Source organism: Oryctolagus cuniculus, chromosome 1 (genome assembly GCF_964237555.1).
Source record: "Oryctolagus cuniculus chromosome 1, mOryCun1.1, whole genome shotgun sequence".
In the NCBI taxonomy this organism is placed as follows: domain Eukaryota; kingdom Metazoa; phylum Chordata; class Mammalia; order Lagomorpha; family Leporidae; genus Oryctolagus; species Oryctolagus cuniculus.
Window position 1 is genome coordinate 234,012,305 of NC_091432.1, and position 18,122 is coordinate 234,030,426.

The 18,122-nt window shown below is 63.2% G+C and overlaps 1 protein-coding gene across 1 annotated transcript in view; it reads right to left on the bottom strand.

Moving 5' to 3' along the window:
- RAPGEF1 (Rap guanine nucleotide exchange factor 1) overlaps window positions 1-18,122 on the bottom strand; it is a 138,967-nt gene that overhangs the window by 5,354 nt on the left and 115,491 nt on the right. Inside the window, exons 13-21 of the mRNA XM_051835417.2 lie at window positions 14,689-14,946; window positions 13,863-13,943; window positions 12,262-12,350; window positions 8,783-8,894; window positions 7,283-7,358; window positions 3,377-3,461; window positions 1,657-1,749; window positions 763-948; window positions 49-133 (exon numbers count right to left, since the gene is read on the bottom strand). Coding sequence (XP_051691377.2) covers window positions 49-133; window positions 763-948; window positions 1,657-1,749; window positions 3,377-3,461; window positions 7,283-7,358; window positions 8,783-8,894; window positions 12,262-12,350; window positions 13,863-13,943; window positions 14,689-14,946 — 1,065 coding nt within the window. The remainder of the gene's footprint in view (window positions 1-48; window positions 134-762; window positions 949-1,656; window positions 1,750-3,376; window positions 3,462-7,282; window positions 7,359-8,782; window positions 8,895-12,261; window positions 12,351-13,862; window positions 13,944-14,688; window positions 14,947-18,122) is intronic.

Sequence of the window (18,122 nt, forward strand, 5' to 3'; positions counted from 1 at the left end):
TGGCCTGCCCGCCCCCGGCCCCGGCCCCGGCCCCCGAGCCGTACGCACCTCTATCTTGTAGAAGAGCTCGGCGTCCAGCAGCGTGAGCTGCTCGGCTATCTCATGGCTGTGGAAGTCGTGCAGTGTCCCTGGCCTGGAAGACAGCGGCATGGGACGACCGGTCGGGGCAGGACTCGGGCCGCGCGGCCGAGCAGGAGCCGCGCCGCAGCCGCAGCCGGGGAGCCGGGAGCACGCGCAGCGGGCAGGGCAGCGCCAGGGCTGCCCGGGGCCCCCGGCCGCAGTTCCTCCTGGGACAACGCCGTCTGCCTCTCTCCCGCATCTGCGGGGTGCGTCCTGTAGTTTCCAGGACCAGGAGACGGGGCTTTGCTTGTGAGCTCATGGTCGGTCCAGGCGCCCAAGGGCAGAGACACGCTCGGGACACAGCCTGACCCTAGCTCTAGGTGGCCGGTGCTATGCGAATGGAGGCCGAACTGATCCAGCCCCGAGTTATCCACAGCTCGAGCTGCTGCGGACCTCGGCCAGCCCCAGGTCGCCGCCGTTGAGCCGCCCTAGGAACGCTCAGGACGGCACAGGGCAGCCGTGTTGGTGCCAGGACGCCCGTCCAGAGCCAACTTCCCCGCCCTGCCGGCCCCCCCCCCCGCCCTGCCGCCCCAGCTGCCGCTAACGAAGACGCGCATGGCATGAATGACGCCCAGCCCAGCCCACGGCGTGAGCCCAGCACACCTGGGCAGCGCCGGGATGGGAGGCTGTGGGGCTCCTCACCTGGCCGCGACGCCCTTGGCTGCCAGGGGCTGGTCGGAGTTGGCACACCTGAGCAGCTTCTTCTGGTCCACCTTGTCCAGAATGTTCTTCCGGAGCACACGGGCCAGGCTGAGCTCCCCGCTGCACACCAGGCGGAAGACCAGCTCCATGAGGAGCTTCAGGATCTCTTCTGTGAGCTCCACCAGGCTAGGGCCCAAGGGCAAGGTGAGAGGCGGCAGCGGGGCCCGGCCAGCGACCAGCGCACGGCTGGGAACCTTCTCGCAGGGACGGAGCCGAGGACAAGGGCCCTGAGGTGGCCGCCTGCGTCCCGGCAGTGCCAGGCGGAGTGCAGAGACCCCCACAAGGCCTGTCCTGGGGGAGCGCCCAGCAATGGGACAGCAGGACTTCCTGGCCGCCCGGACAGAATGCCCCTGGGCGCCCAGCTTCCTCACCGCGCCGCCCATGGGGGTTGTTCCCCCGCTGTCCAGCCGCTGCCCCAGGCCTTCTCCCCTGTGGCAGCTCAACACGGGGAGGCAGGGACCAATCTCCGCCCCCAGGAGAGGGACCCGTGCTTGTTAAGTGAGTGACAGCCCTGAGGAGGTGGGCGAGGCCGCCCTCCCCACCTCCCGGCCTCCGCCTCTGCCGGGGCTGAGAGGGGCCCACTGTGGACCGGTCCCAAGATGCCTGCGGGAGGGGGGCCCCAGGAGAGACCCCACGAGGAACCCCAGGGCCTGGGCCAGGACTGGGGATCCTGCAGCCGGCACGTGCGGGTCACGTCCCTCTCCCAAAGGGCGAGAGCAAGTCCCAGCCAGAGGGGGCAGCGCTGTGGGCGTGCGCGCCCAGGAGAGCCTGCACCCCCACCGCGCTCTGCGCCTCCGCCACACTGCGCCCCGCCGGGCCCGGCACAGCACTCACCAGAGCTCATCCACCACTCGCACCAGCACGAAGAACGTGTTCTTGCTCACGCGCTTCTTGAACGTGTCGGCGAAGGGAGAGAACTTCTCGTACGTGGAGCACAGGTTAAAGAAGCCGTGCGCACAGCGGGAGGGGGGTGTGGCCTGAGTGGGAGGGCTGGCTCCTGAGTCCTCACCCCCTCTGGGGCCCTGCACCGAGTGCCCTCTGGAAGGGACGACCAGGTTATGTGCAGCGGGGCAGAGCTGCAGAGCCGGAGTTGGGTCCAGGCCTGTCTGACCCCAACCACCGACCTCTCATCACATGCCCGGGCTGGCCTGCTGGGCTCGGCCCCAGTGCCCAGCAAGGTACTGACACACCGAGAGCGGCCTTCCTCCGCCTCGGGGGAGGACCGCGGCCCCACACCAAAGCCTCTCAAACCCGCAGGTCCCTGGGCAGTGGGTGAGCCACGAGGCGCCCCTCCAGCCTTCTCGGAGTCCCCATCTCTGGGCTCTGCACCCAGCGGTGGCTTGGATGCTGCCTGCGAGTTCTCGCCAGTGCGACACTAGGCTGGGTTCTGCTTCCCGAGCAGCCCAGACCACCTCCGCTCCTGGCCCCATGGCAGGCAGCCCCCCAGTCACCGCTGGCACGTGGGTCTGCCCTGGAGGCCGCCAACTCCCCAGGGCCCTCCCTGACTCCGCCCTGTCTGCTCTCCAGTGCCAGAGGCTGTGGCGCCCAGGATGGACAGGCCACCTGGCTCACAGCCTTGCCCGGGATCTCCACACTGCAGCGTCCCCATGAACACACCGAGCTGGCCAGGCAGGCAGGGCTGAGAACGTGGCTTGGCTATGCCACTGGCTGTGCCTCACTTTTCCTCAACTACGTGGCAGGAAATGACGGGACGGCACCAAGTGATACGGCAGTTAGGAGCATACACACAAAAACATGGACGCTTATGGTGAATGAGACCCCACGTGTGAACACACTGCCTGATGAGGTCACCGTCCAACACAGCCGTGTGACTGCCATTCCCGAGCCAGGCCGGCAAGCTGCACAGAGGGGCTGTCCACGCCTGTCCTGACGGCTCAGGGCACACGGGACAAGGAGGGAGTGCGCTCAGGACCTCCTGCCCCAAGTGACAGCCGCTGCCCAGCAGGTGGCAGTCACGGGCCACGAGGCTGGGAGGTGGCCCAGGAGCAGTGGGTCATGGGCTCCAAGTGAGCCTAGCAGGACAGGCAGGCCCGGATGTGCCAAAGAGGCAACGTAACGGGGTCCTCCCAAGCCCCTGGGGTCTTGCGTGGCCATTACTACAGGAAGTGACATTTCCCAAGGATGGGCCCGGAAGGCAGATACAGTCCAGGGCACAGGAGGCAATGCCAGCTGTGGGTGAGGCCGCCTGTTCACTGCTGGGTCAAGCCCCGCCCACCTTGGTACCCCCCCACGCCCAATGCCCTGGGGCCCAGCCTAGAAGCGGCAGGCAGCAACTGGGCAGACCAGGCACTCGCTGCCCTCGCTCGGGACCCCGGCTGCAGCGGGCAGCACAGCTGAGGTCGGCGCGCTCACTCAGCTCCCTGCAGAGGAACGGCAGGTTCAGCTGACAGCGCAGTCCCCCCCTCCCCCCAAGGTCAAAGCCGGGACATAGATGAGGGTGGGCTGAGAACCTTGGGCCCTGGGACCCCCCAGTCCCCACTCAATCCTGCCACTGGCCAGTGTGGCCACTGGCTCCCCGCCTGGGGAAGGATATCGGTACTGCAGCTTCTTGATGAGCTCCTCAGGGCTGATGAAGGTCCTGTAGGTGGTCAGGAAGGCTTCGCAGTACAGCACCAGGTCTGCAGGGGGAGCAGACACGCCCCTGAGCAAGCCTGGGAGGCGCACGGGGGCCGAGGGCCTGGGGCTCCACGCGGAGTCTCCATAGGTCCCACCATCATCTGCCTTCCGCCCACCTCTCAAAGGAGAGGGTGGATCAGAACCAGGAAAAGCAGCCGCGTTATTCCACGGCAGGCGGCACTGGGCTGGAGGCTGTCTGGTCCCAGCGATTGATTAGTGATGCCTGCCCGGCAAGGGAGAGACTGGCTGCACGCCCTTAGCGGGCGGGGGGGGGGGGTGCCCTTGGACTAGCATTGGGAGGTTCTTCCCAGCTGCCACAAGCCTCCACGAGGGAAGGGTCTTACGGGTCACGGGCAGAGGAAACAGTGCGAACGTGTCCGTGGGACCTGGGACTAAAGCACAGACAGCAGGTACTTTTACGGCAGCGCCAGAGCTTTGGGGAATCTGACGTCTCAAGCCCTAAGGGAGAGCGGGAGAAGGCTCGCGGGCTGGCTCGCTGGGGAGGATGCAGTGGGCACACCCCGGGGCCAGGGAGGCCCTCGCCCAGCTCCAGCCAGGGCACGGGCTGGCAGTGCCGCCTGCCGCTCTGCCTTCCCTCTGGTGCACACGGAAACCCAGCAGCTCCCACTTACTTGCTGCTGGGAGTCACCCCCACCGTACCCCCACTCCGCGGAGTGGACACTGGCTGGGACAGACAGGCTGCTGGGCTCCTAGACCGTGGAGCTGTGCTGTGCGGGAGCTGGGCGAGGGCTGACCCAGCTCCCACTCTGGGCTCCTCACTGTGGGCTGAGCTCACATGCAGAACAGGAACTTGGCTCCCCAGGCCCCTGTTCCCTCACGCATCCCCGAATCTGCAGGCAGAGCTATCTCAGGGAACCCCACCTCACTCCCACCCAACTGAGGCTGGAAACATCCCAAGTCTGGTCCGACCTGGGCCTGTGCGGGTCGGGTCCAAATCTATCACATGCTTGTTTCTGGACCCACAACCCAGCTAGATGTCAAGTTCAGATTTTTGTTTATTTTTTTTTCCCTAAAAGGCAAGGAAGTAGGGAGGGGACCAGCACCAAACCGTGCCCACTGCTGGAAGAACGGATGCATGTCCATGTACCTTTGTGGGTCGTCGCTGCCAGGAGCCATGGCAGCCCTCAAAGGACGTGTCCAAGGCTCACTGTGACACACATCGTCAATGCCCAGAGCAAGCTCAGGGGGGCAGGGACCGCTGTCGCCTCACTCGGGAGACAAGCAGTGCTGGCAGGAGGCAGCGTGGGAGGGCTCACGCCCAGGCCTGCTGATGGCAGGGGCTCCTCTCCTGTGCTAGGACTTGGGCGAGGTGAATGGGGCACCACCCCTCCCAGTGTCCACACGGCTCTTTGCTGGTAGGGTCTCAGCACCTCTGCTTTTTCTTTCTTTTCTTTTTTAAATATAGAGACAGAGAGATCTCCCCAAATGCCCACAATGTCTGGGGCTGGGCCAGGCCTAAGCCAGCAGCCAAGAGCTTCATCTGGTTCTCCTAAACGGGTGCAGGGGCCCAAGCACTCGGGCCATCCTCTGCTGCTTTCCCAGCTGCATTAACAGGGAGCTGGATCAGAAGTGGAGCAGGGGCCGGCATTGCGGCGTAGCAGGGAAAACCACCACCTGCAGTGCCGGCATTCCATTTGGGCGCTGGTTTGAGTCCCGGCTGCTCCACTTCCCATCCAGCTCTCTGCTGTGGCCTGGGAGAGCAGTGGAAGATGGCCCAAGTGCTTGGGCCCCTGCACCCGCGTGGGAGACCTGGAAGAAGAAATTCCTGGCTCCTGGCTTCGGATCAGCGCAGCTCCGTTAGCTCTTGTGGCTAACGGGAGTGAACCAGTGGATGGCAGACCTCTCTCGCTCTCTGCTTCTGCTTCTCTAACTCTTTCAAATAAATAAAATAAATATTAAAAAAAAAAAAAAGAAGTGGAGCAGCTGGGACTCCAACCAGAGCTCTTACGCAACGCGAGGTCGCAGGCTGCACGACAGACCTGGACGGGGTGAGCCCAGCAGTCTCACAAGCCCCAGCGAAGCGTCGTGTGATAACGAGGGCACCCGCCTGTTTGCCCTCTGGCTGGGCCCTGCCGGGCAGCCGGGTCCCAGACAGGTCTGAGCTACAGGGCCTCTCGGGGTTCGGGGCCTCCGCCAGCCCGGGGAGCTTGCTGGGTAAGCTGGCACGCCTCCGCCTCAGCTCTGCTCCCAGCTACAAACACTGTGGGTTCCGAGGGACTCAAGCCTCGAGGCCTTAAACTCAGGCAGAGGCTGCAGCTGCACACAGCTCGCAGTAGGGACCAGAGCGTTTGACACCGCCTGTGGGTGGCCCTGGCCTGGCCCCAGCTGCACCTGCAGGACAGCAGCTCCCGTCCAGGGCCAGCTCTGGGGCTCCCGCCCTTCACTTCCGGATGAGTGGAGGACAGAGCTCCGGCATGTCAGGCGGGGTGGAGGGGTTCCGCTGCCCCGCAAGGGGATGATGGCGCTCCCTGCGCACTGCCTGCGGCTGAGCATGGACTGGGCGCGGCTCACCCCTTCAGCAAGGCCAGTCAACAGAGGACAGAGTCCTGCGGGGCCTCGCTCGATGGCCACAGAGCCAATGAAAACATGAGGCAGGGGGCTGGGGCTCGGGGCGGCAGGAGATGCAGGGCCACAGAAACACTGCCAGCGAGCCAGAGCCGTGCTGGGCCCGGGAGGGCCGTGGCCGGGTCTCCCCCCAACACCTTTCCTACGGCTTCTCCTAACTCAGAAATTCCCCGGAAAGCAGGGACAGGCTGGCTGTGGGCCCGGGTGGTTCCAGCTTCAAGGCTGGGGTGTTTTCAGTCCCTCCACAGTTGGACACGGCTGCTACATCCTCTTTCTTGTAACTTTCTTTCTTTTTTTGACAGGCAGAGTTAGACAGGCAGAGTTAGACAGTGAGTGAGAGTGAGAGTGAGAGTGAGAGAGAGAGAGAGAGAGAAAGAAAGGTCTTCCTTCCATTGGTTCAACCCCTGAATGGCCGCATGGCCGGTGTACTGCGCCGATCCGAAGCCAGGAGCCAGGTGCTTCTCCTGGTCTCCCATGGGGTGCAGGGCCCAAGCACCTGGGCCATCCTCCACTGCACTCCCGGGCCACAGCAGAGAGCTGGACTGGAAGAGGAGCAACCGGGACAGAATCCGGCGCCCCGACTGGGACTAGAACCCGGGGTGCCGGCGCCGCAGGCGGAGGATTAGCCCAGTGAGCCGCGGCGCCGGCCTTTCTCGTAACTTTTAAAGATGTAAAAGGAAGGTGTGTGTGGGGAGAGGCGCGCAGACCATGCAGCTGGGAGGCTGCGTCCGACCCTGGCCGCTGGCACCTTCCTCCAGGCCGCCCCTCACGGCCCTCCTCACCCCCTTCCAGAGCCCGCCTGACGGGGTGCTTTAGGGATGGGGTACCCCTGCTTCTCCAGACATGAGGGGCAGCAGCCTGGCTCCACGCAGAGGACGCTCAGCCCGGCAGGGCACACTGCGCAAAGCGGGAGACTCCTGCACGAACAGACGCTTCCTTGGCAATTTCTCTCCGAGCTCAGGACTCAAACCCAAGCTAAGGGATTGGGAATAACACAGCGGCTCAAAGGTCAGGAAAGGGATCAGGCGCCCCCGGGGGTACCGCAGTATTCCCGCCCGATGCCTCGTCACCCGAGCCATCATCTGCTGAGACTCACGCCCCTCGCCCTCCACACGGCCCCCCACCGAGGGAGGTCGCTCTGGCACGCTGGCTGTGGGCACGCTGCCTCTCCGGGGGTGGGCTCCCTGCTCCCGCCCAGCGGCCCAACAGCCGTGCAGAACCGAGCGGGGCTCCATACCTTTCCTGTCTGTCTCAGTGGCGTGGACCAACAAGATGTCCCCAGATCCTCCACGGACGTCTGGGCCGTCGTCACCCTGCGGTGAGGACAGCAAAAGAGGCCATCGAGGTCAGGGAGCACCAGGCAGGCGCGGGACCCCGAGTCCCCTTCCCGTGCTCCCCTGTGTGCAGGCTGGAACCAGGCTGCGGATGCCCGGTACGCGCTCTGGCCTGCCCAGAGGGCAGGGAGCCGCCCACACATCAGCAGGCCCGGGGCACCTGGGTTAGGGGGTCGGTGTCACCGGCTCAGAGGCAAGGAGGGAGGCAGGACCACTGCCAGGCACTGCGGCGGCCTGTCCTGAATCTGAATCTGGTTTCCCAGGGGCAGCAGAAGCCGCTCAGAGTGACGCCACGGCTCCTCTGTGGAGCCTTCGTGCGAGGAGCAGGAAGTGTGGCAGGCGCTCACTCTGTGTGTGGCCAGCCCTGCCCGGCCAGTGAGGGACGGGGTCTTACTTCCACGCCACAGCAACAAGTCAGCCACCTGGCCAGGAGCCAGACAGCTGCCCCTGGGTAGGGCGTGGATGCCCAGGGCCAATGCCTGGGCTCCAACACGCGCGCGCTCTGCTCTCCTCCAGGCGACCGCAGCAAGGCTGCTCCCCGCCTCCTGCGCACGCCCACACGCCCCCCCCCCCGCCCTCTCTGGGCCTCCTGCGCATGCCCACACGCCTCTGCCCTCTCTGGGCCTCCTGCGCATGCCCACACGCCCCCCGCCCTCTCTGGGCCTCCTGCGCACGCCCACACGCCCCCCGCCCTCTCTGGGCCTCCTGCGCACGCCCACACGCCCCCCCCCCCGCCCTCTCTGGGCCTCCTGCACACGCCCACACGCCCAGTGCTGGAGTCCTGACCACGGCCTGGGTCTCCCACTCTGGGTGGGGCAGTTATGCCTACAGCCTGATTTTTGGCAAGGGTTAAGAACCGATCTGGCCAAACGTCTCCCCCAGCCCTGCTTGCCCCCTACAGGCCTGGCCCCAGGAGGGCACGGGGGCAGCATCTGCCTTCGCGACCCGGAGCCAGAAGCTCGGTCACCTGAGCTGGGGGGCAAGGCTGGCTCGCCAAGCTGTTTCTGTTTCCAGAACTGCACGGCAGGAGGGGGAAGTGGGGCCCAGGACGCAGGGAGCCACCGCGCGCCCCTCAGGCTGCAGCTACAGGGGGCTGTTTTATCAACAACACGAAAATGTCTAGCAGTGATGAGGGCCCCCGTGCAGACTCCGTGCCGAGAGCCGATGTGCCGATGGCTCTAACAAGCTCTCCAGCCCGGCCCCTGGGAGCGTGGTGGTGCCACGTGACGCGTCCACAGTGACCCCAAGTCACTTTCCACGAACATCGGAGAAGGGGCAGGATGCCTGTGGAATTCCTTCCCTCTGGGCCCCGCGGCCTGGAGTGCTCAAGCTCATGTGCCCCCAAACCCCCTTGCTCTTGCTTTGGGGGGCGAGACGCAGAGCCCAGGCCCAGGAGTGCTCACCTCTTGCTTGAGTGTTAGCCTGGCCATAATTTCGTTGTGGTCGATGAGGGACAGCTCATCTACCTCGTCCTCCGACTGGGCCGTCTCTAGACCGTCTGGGGACTGGGAGGCCCTGCAGGGAGAGGCAGTTTGTGTTGCAAATGCCAAACGGGCCCCTGGGCTCCAGAGACCCAGAGGCCGAGGCAGTGCTGGCTGTGACGGGCACAGACCAGCGGCCCGCCCCAGACAAGCTGAGGCCGGAGCAGTGGGCGGAGCCAGGACTGCCCACTCTGCTGCCGACCAGCTGCGGCCCACGCCCCACCTGGAGCTGCAGGGGCTGGCGCCGAGCTGCTCACTAAGTGCAGGGCCCAGCCGCTCTTCGTCCCGGCCACCATCTACACACTGAAGGAGAGGGGTGCGGGAGACACAGCACCGGCCTCGGTCCCACCCCGGGTCTCTTCCAGGGACCCTCCGCTTGGTGCCGAGGCAAAGCGGGGGCCAGGCCGATGCCTGTCCTCCGGGTCTCAGCAGAGCAGAAGCAGCACTGGGGGGCGGAGGCAGGGGTGGGGGAGGGGCAGAGGGGACACAAGGGGTATGAGCAAGGACATGGGGTGGGACAGGCAGGCTGAGACCTGAAGCGCCGGACGGTTACACCTGTAGGACGGGGAGAGGGGAGAGGACATCTCCGGCAGGGCACGAGAGGTCCAAGGCCAGCTCAGGGCATTCCAGCTGGGTCTGCAGACACCGACTTGCCCCGTTCCCATCTTGCTCTTGTTCTCAGCAGCCGTGCTGAGCCAGCCACGTGGACACAAGTCACACTTTTAACCCTAAGTATCTGGGACACAGAAATATGTGCCCTGGAGCCTGGATGAATCCGCTGTTTGAAACACTGGCGTCCCATATGGGCACAGGTTCAAGTCCCGGCTGCTCTGCTTCCGATCTAGCTCCCTGTTAATGCACCTGGGAAGGCAGCGGGCGACGGCCCAAGTGCTGGGGCCCCTGCACCCACATGGGAGACCCGGAGGAAGCTCTGGCTCCTGGCTTCAGCCTGGCCCAGCCCGGCTGTTGCAGCTACTTTGGGAGTGAACCAGCGGATGGAAGATCTCTGCCTCTTCTCTTCTCTTTGTAACTCTAAGTTTCAAATAAATAAATCAATCTTGAAAAAACAAAACAAAACTGTGTCAGGGCCAGCGCTGTGGCGTAGCCAGTTAAGCCTCTGCCTGTAGTGCCGGCATCCCATATGGGTGGCAGGTCAAGACCTGGCTGTTCCACTTCTGATCCAGCTCCCTCTACTGGCCTGAGAAAGCAGTGGAAGATGACCAAAGTCCTTGGGCCCCTGTAGCCGCGTGGGAGACCCAGAAGCAGCTCCTGGCTGCTGGCCTTGGCCTGGCCCAGCTCCAGCCATTGCTGCCACTTGGGGAGAGAACCAGCAGATGCACACTCTCTCTCTCCCCCTGCCAATGTAACCCTGCCTTTAAATAAAAGAAAATCATTAAAAAACCAAAAAGCTCCTCAGTAAGGGAGTGGGTGGGCCAGGAGCACCTTGAGCGGAGCCAGGCTTCAGCATGCCTCGTCACCGTCCAGCCTGGGGTCTGACCTCTGGGGGAGGGGACACAGCCCCGTATCTGAGCAGTCCCTGTGCTCACCCTTCCTCTTTGTTTTTATTTGAAAGGCAGAGTTACAAAGAGAAAAGGACAGATTTTCCACCTGCTGGTTTGTTGAGGTGGATTCATTCTGAGAGGAGGAGCGTGGTGGGGGCAAGAGGTGCGGAGTCACCACACAGACCGCGGGAGCTGGGTGAAAGCAGGCCTGAGGCAAGCAGCCCACAGACTCGTTTATTTCAGTTGGTACAGCAGCTTATATAGCCGAGGCAGCCAATCCAGTCAAGGGGCGGTCTGTGCCCTAACCAATCACAGCCTGTTGCCAGGCAGGCTCTGTTGCCAGTGGCCATCTTGGCATGGCCTTCGAATTCCACCACACTGGTTCACTTCCCAAATGGCTACAATGGCCAGGGCTGAGCCTGGTCAAAGCCAGGAGTCTGGAATTTCTTCCTGGTCTCCCACGTGGCAGGGGCCCAAGCACTTGAGTCACCTGCTGGGTTCCCAGGCGCATTAGCAGAGAACTGAGTGGCAAGTGCAGCAGCTGAGACTTGAACCAGCACTCACGGGATGCCGGTGTCACAGGTGGTAGTGTAACCCACTGCGTCACAACGCTGGCCCCACCTGTCTGCTCATCACAAGGGTTGGCTGGAGCTCTGAAAACTATACTGCTGCTGCTAAACCAGTAAACCTAGCACCTGGAAACCTCAGCCTGGGGAAGGAATCAGACTTAGAGCACACGGCCCTGGAGGTGTGGGTGGGTGGGCACAGGGCCCCGGAGGTGTAGGAGGTGGGGGGGTCACAGGGCCCTGGAGGTGCAGGAGGTGGGGGGGTCACACAGCCCTGGAGGTGGAGGTGCAGGAGGTGGGGGGGTCACACAGCCCTGGAGGTGGAGGTGCAGGAGGTGGGGGGGCACAGGGCCCTGGAGGTGGAGGTGCAGGAGGTGGGGGGCACAGGGCCCTGCAGGTGCAGGAGGTGGGGGGGGCACAGGGCCCTGGAGGTGCGGGAGGTGGGGGGCACAAGGCCCTGGAGGTGCAGGAGGCATGAGGGGGCAGGCAGCCCTCCCCAGTGGCCCACCCCCACTCTCTCGTGTCTTTTTGTCTACTTGCTGCCCTTCACCAGTTCACGCTGACGTCTGACAATGACAGGCATTAGCTCTGCGAAGCCACTCAGGACCTCACAAGTGGCAGAGCCTTGACCGACATAGGCAGGGGACATGTGGAACATTCCACAGCGAGGGTGGTGCCCAGGCGATGCCCGTGTGCGGATCCCACACATTCTATTTCGCAAGTGCCTGCTGGGGAAGCGCACTGCATGTCTGTAAGCCTGGTCAGGTTGGCTCCTGCTAATCTGGAGAAACGCAGGAGGTGAGAGACCAACAACCAAACGCAAGACGCACGCGGGACTGCCCTTGGCTGCAGGGAATGAGGGTGTGGTGGGGAGACTGCTGGGGAACGGGACCCCGGTTTGCCTGTCGGGTGCCAGGAGGGACTCCCAGCTTTCTCAGGTGGAATAATGTTGTCACGAGATAATGTTGTCACGAGGAGGCTTTCACATGGGAGAGGCATGTCAAGCATTTGGGGGTCCAGCGTCGAGGGGTTCAGCAACACAGCCTATTTAGAAGGGTCCACAGGTGGCAGGGGTGGGTCTTTTACACTCCCCGGTGTACCTCAGCTTGAAGGGCTGGGGCCAAGGAGGCTGGGTCAGCAGAGAACGGGCAGGACTTGCACAGGTGAGCGGCAGTCCCAGGGCCCTGCGGGGTGGGGTTGTGGGGGGTGTCTCCTGTTTTCCACACTTCCTACATTTTTACCCTGGGCACGTATCATTCTGGGGACCAGGGAGAGCATCTGCAGGCCCGGTGCGCCGGCTGGCCCCCAAGTGCACACGCCGCTCACTTCCTACCTCTCGCCGCCGTCTCGGCTCTCCTTGCCAGGTGTGCCTCCGCCCAGCGCGGGATCCCTGGAATGGGCGTCTTTCCCAGCTGGCGACTCCTGCAAAGAGAAGCGAGTGTTGGGTTTGCACAGGTGCCTGTTCTGGGCCACTCTGTCTTCCCGACTCTCCCACCTGCCAAGTGCCTCTGGAGCGTAGGTTCCTAGAGAGCAGTCCGAGATGGGACCGTTCACGATGAGCACGGGCATTTATGGAGACACAGCCCCCTGGAGACTAGCACCCTGCCTCGAGAGAGGGACAGGTGCCACTCACTGGAACATCTGTCAGCGGCCAGCCCAGATGAAGCCCCCTGCACCACCTCTTCTAGAACATGGACTGTACAGCAGCCCCTCTGCTGGCCAAGGGCTCGGCACACCTCTCCTCTCCTAAGCCCACCATGCCCACTGCACAGACACTGCCCTGCCTGAGACGCGCCCAGACCACTGGCTGGCTCTCTCCAGCGGCAAAACCCTTCTGACGTCCGAGCCGAAGTCTGCAGGACTAAAGGCTCGGCCCAGGACAGTCCCCAAGGCCCCCTGCCCCCTGCCAACAGCCTCCCTCACTTTCTCCCAGCTCTGGGCTCATGCTGCTCGTGACAGCATGGCTTTCTGACGTCCCTCCCTGGTCTGCCCCAGCCCACGATGGAGCAGTAAGGTGGGAGACTACCTGGACGGTCACCTTGGAGAGCACCCCATGGCAAAGAGAAAGCCAACATTGCAAGTGGTCACTGGTAGAGGGAGAGTGCCAGGGAAGGCCAGGACAGACTCCACCATGCACTGGCTGAATGAGACGATGCCAGGGCGCAAGCCACTGCAGGGCACAGGCAAGCTGGGGACGCCAGCTCAGCTCCCACGCCCAGGGTCCAACTCCATTTCCTTTGTTCTGTGACTTGTGGGACTCATGTGGCGGTGTCAAGCCCCACGGGGGGCCACGGCAGGACCATCCTAATGGGGGTGGCCATGCTCTCTATGGGTTGAGCCCGGCTTTGAGCTGACCACTGGGGAGGACTCGAGTCCTCGGGGAACTCGGCCTCTCAGGCTCGCGGGGGAATTATTTCTGAAACTCTTGAGCTTCTTGTATTTTGTTGGAAAGCTGACTGCTGGATGGGACTGCGGTACTCAGTGCCTTGTGTGGGACGGGCACACCAGGGGGCTGTGCACCTGCCGGCAAGGCTCAGCGCCACACTCACTGCCTCCTTAGAAGTGGCCACGTGAGGGGAGGCAGCGTGCCGAGGAGGAGGTGGGACGGGGTGAGGGGGCCGTGTCGGGAGAAGCGTCGCCCATCCAAGGAAGGAGCAGCTCACACTAGCAGACGGGGCAGAAAGAAGTCCTACGGTGAGCCACTGGGCACGCGGCCAAGGCCCACGCAGGGCTGCTCCTGGCGATGCCTAGAAAACCTGTCGGCTCGGATTCTGAGCGTACTGAAGCGGGAGCAAGGGGGCCTGGCCTGCTGGTGACCAGGACGGGGGTCTCAGCCAGACAGAAGCAGGTGCAAGGGAAGTGGCCTCGGGACAGCAGGGGCCCAACCCCTGCCAGGCCAGGCCACATGCACGAGGCCGCCCCGAGGTTACTTACTCCTCGAGAGGGAGCCAGCTCCTCGCTGCTCTGGCCAGAGGAAGAGAGACTGACATATTCGCCCTCACTGGCGCTTCCACTCTGAGGGAGACAGGATGAGAGCAGAGACACATGGGCCGGGCCCTCCTGCCAGCACTCACGGCTCGGAGACGGCAGCCAGCAGCGCTGGCCCTGACCGTGACGCCCCCTTTTACAGGAGGGCAAAGACAGGGGCACTGCACTTGGAAGGGACTCCCCAGGCCCAGAGGCCAAAGCTGCGTGTGCCACCTCCTGTCTCTAGAGCGGGGCCCAGGTTTCCCGTGAATCTTCCCCAGGGTTTCCAGGGCATCACGGAGCCTGTCCTGGAAAAGGAGCCCCAGCAGGGTGGTGGGGGTGACGAGGGGGCCAAGCAGCCGCACACGCGGACGGCCCGGCTGCGGCGGGGCAGTGCTCCCTAGCCGCCCGCGTCCTGCCATCTGAGGCACTGCTGCCTGTCTCAGAGGACAGAAAGCCAGGCCTCTGCCCTGGACATCACAGGCAGCCCAACAGGCCACGGCCTGGACTGTGCCACTTCCTCACTTCCAGAAGGCTTTGTGCTTTTCCCTGCAGACCACCGGCTGGCCGGCAGTGTTTTCTGTCTCCTGCTTTTGGTAGCTGTTTCCAGGCGGTCCCTAGTTCTGGCTGGCTGGAACTCTGCACTCAAGGCTCGGGCTCCTGTCTGGGGGGCCTGGTCCTCAGGGTCGGCCCAGTCATGCTGCCCGGGCATGACAGGCAGGCAGGGCCCTCCGTGCGCAGCGACACCGCGTTCTGGGACCGTGCAGACGTGCAGGTGCATGTGAGTTCTCACCCAGTCAGTGAAAGAGGTTTCAGGAGGAAGGCAGACAGTGTTCCCATGGAAGCTGCTCTCCTGGGAAGATGAGAGAGGCCCGTCCACGGTGCTGGGAGGCGGACTGGCCACGGGTGGCACCGCTAAGTCCGAGCTCTGAGACTGGTGGACAGGTGGGAAATGTGGAGAGGAAGAGGAGGTAGGCGGAAGGAAAGGCTGAACGGAAGCTTGGTGGTGAGGCACGAAGTCCTGGGAGTAGGACCTAAACACAGATTTATACTGCAGAATCCAAGTGGCACACACACGCACGCACGCATGCACGCACGCACGCACGAGAATACGGGAAGAGAACAGACAAGAGAAAAAGCGATTAGGTTAACGGTGCCTCAGCAGTGACAGGCTGTTCACGGCGAGTCTAACTCGGGATAGGACAACCCCCACCATGGCTGGCTGACCTCCACAGTGTCCCCACCTGGTGCTGCTTCCTGGACAGGGGCCTCCAGGGAGAATGGCCCTGGGTGCCCCTGGAGGTCAGCAGATCCCGTGCGTGGCACAGGCGCCCACGGGTGCCACCGTGGGCAGGAGCAGCCCCCACACAGCCCAGCCTCTGCCCTCTGTCCTTTCAGGGACCTTACGGCTGGACTCAACACTGTGGTCACATTTATCCATTTTCAATCTTTTGGATGAATCTCTTTGGCTTTGTCATGTAAGAATCAAACACCGCAATCTTTGTAAATGCCGTATCTACTGCAGATCCTTTTAGGAGAGAAACCACAAGCCTCAAGATGGTTGGAAGGATTGTACTAGCCGAAAGTGTGGATAAACCATCCTGTCCGTACCCCCTTGGCTTCTCACAGAAACGCAGTGTTCTGGCAACAGCACTCTCGGGATTCTCACAGAGAGGGAAGCCTGACGCCAGGCTGAGAAGTGACCGCCAATGCCCACTGAGCAATCCCCAGGCCAGGGCTCCGGCCTCCTGGCTGAGGATCGCCCGCCTGCCTGCCTGCCTGCCTGCTGCTAAGGTCACGGGGGACGGGGCAGGGCCATGCCACCTGTGCAGGGCTCCAGATGGCAACCGCTCCCTCTCGCTCTCTGCACCTGCTGTGGACGAGACTTTCAGAGCCCACGCATACAGGAAAGAGAAAAAACAGTTTCAAACTAACTTATGTCCTTAAGCAGCTTTGCAAAGCAACCCTTTAACCTGCACAAAGAGCTACCAGGACCCAGGAACAAGGCAATCCCCCTCCACTGCGCCACAGCCCTGGCCCTTCCTGGCTGTCCCGATCACAGCCGGGGGCTCGCCCTGGGACTAGGTTTACAGCAGACCCCCAACGCCTGCCCCGGGCCACTTCTTACATGCCTCATTTCCCCGCCTGGGCCACACCCTCGAGGCCGACCTTCCGCCACAGCTGTCAGTCAGTGGAAGTGGCATCCACGGAGCACCAGCGCGGCCCAGGTTCCACCTACGCCCTCCTGTCCGGAGGAGCAGGGCTGCAGCCCGGGACCCCAGGCTCACAGCAACTGGCAAGGACAATGCTGGGACCCCGCTCTGGGCCTTCCAGGGCTTTGCGGTGGTGAGTCTGTGGTGGGGGCTGCTCTGACAGAATTCCCATAAACTCCTAGGCAGTGGCTTCAGCCCTGACTCCAGAGCTGTCCAATGCTCATTCCCAGGGCTCGGACACCTCCTGCCTGTGTGTTGCCACTTGGTTTAGGTAAGCCCACTGGCACAAAGCCCACCCTGCGATGGCTGAACACCTGAGCCCCACGCACACAACGGCTTCTGAACGGGTGGGCTTAGATTTGGCGAGCTCAGGACTCTCAGACCCCCGGGTTTCCCTTGGAGGACGGCTGGGGCTGGTGCCTCTTTCTACCCGTGGGGCTGTGGGTAAGTGATGTAAGTTCTTAAGCCCTAGCCAATCTTCAAAGTGGGGGGTGAAAACAGGGTTTCTGTGGTTGTCCAATGAGACAGTGCTGAGAGCTCTCGGTGTGACAAGCTCCCCTCCATGTCCTCTGCTGCCCTGACACGCAAGCCGGGGGCCCAATACCCCCAGCAACTGACTATGGTGTCTAATTAAAGTCCCTAAACCACTGCCTGGCCCGCAGTGGGAAGGAGGCTGGGGCAGCCACCCAGAAGAAAGGAGAGAGTTGGACAAAGGGGCCTGCCTTCCGCAGCACGGCACAGGCCCACACTCCGGTATTCCGGCTATGCGGTCCCTGGGACAGGAGCCAAACACCTTGAAGGGGCGGGGAAACCAAGGGAACTGGCTCCAGTCATCCTGAGGCGCATTCTGTGCCTTGGGGACAGTGCAGGGGCTGACGGCTGCGTCAGAACTCAGGATCACCCCACTTTCCACAAGTCCGGGTCTCTATCTGCTCCCCTAAGAGAGCCTTGCAGGCCATCTGCCGTCACACTCGGCACGCAGCAACGCGGCCTGGGGTTTATTTTGGGATCTGGCTGTGCCCGGCGCTGCTCGCTGTGCGGCAGGAATTTTTATTTATAGTCAGAGTGGGACGGCTTGGGCTGAGGAGTTTAGGACATCAGGGCCGCCTGCCGGAGCCCCCACGTTTCTGCAGAATACCTGGGGTGCCCGCCCCAGTGCCAGCCAAGCCACAGACCAGATGCGAAGGCCAGCAGGCCCAGGGTGCGGACGGCCTGTCTCGCTGAATCCGTGCGGAATGCTGCCACGATCCTAAGGATGAAGAAGCGACTCAGACCAGTTCACCTCTAACAACACACCGCTGGCAACACCCGGCGCGGGGTGGCCTCGGTCTCCTCTGGGCACGAGACAGGACCTACCCACGGGACCCTCCAGGTCTGCAGGACACAGCCCCATCACCCCTGCTCAGAGGAGCTCCAGAGCCGAGCGGCATGTGGAGAATTCCAGGACGCAGCAGGAGAGAGGTGGAATCCGCAATCAGTTCCTTTGAGAACACTGGAGTACCCGCAGCCAGGAGGAGGCTGGCGCCTTTGCATGTTAGCTGTGGGCAACTCGCTAGAGGGCAAAGCCACCCAGCGCTGGCCGGGCGCCTGAATCCAGTGACGCTCCCTCTCATCACAGCTAGGGACAGGCCCTGCGCTGCCTTGGCGAGGAGGCGGAGAGCAGGTCGCTAACTGAGAACCCTGGACCCTCGGCCTCAAGCTGCTCCCAGGAGTTCCTCTGATGACCAGGGTGACTGGGCCCGTGCGTCACAGTTGAGGGCGAGAGCCACAAGGACAGAGAAATGTGATCATGCAACTGGACAGACTCCCTGTGGTGCTGGAGGCTTTGGGAAGCAGAGGCGCTGGCCAGAGGGAGGGGCCTTCCACACCACCCTGGCCCAGGCGAGGCCCCTCAGCAACGTGGACCCGCTACTGGACAGCTGGGTCCTGGGTTCCAATCTCTCTTACTGAGAGCAAACTCACTGAAAGCAGCCGCTCTTCGAGGGTGACGGTGTGGGGTGTCACAGGGGACCTG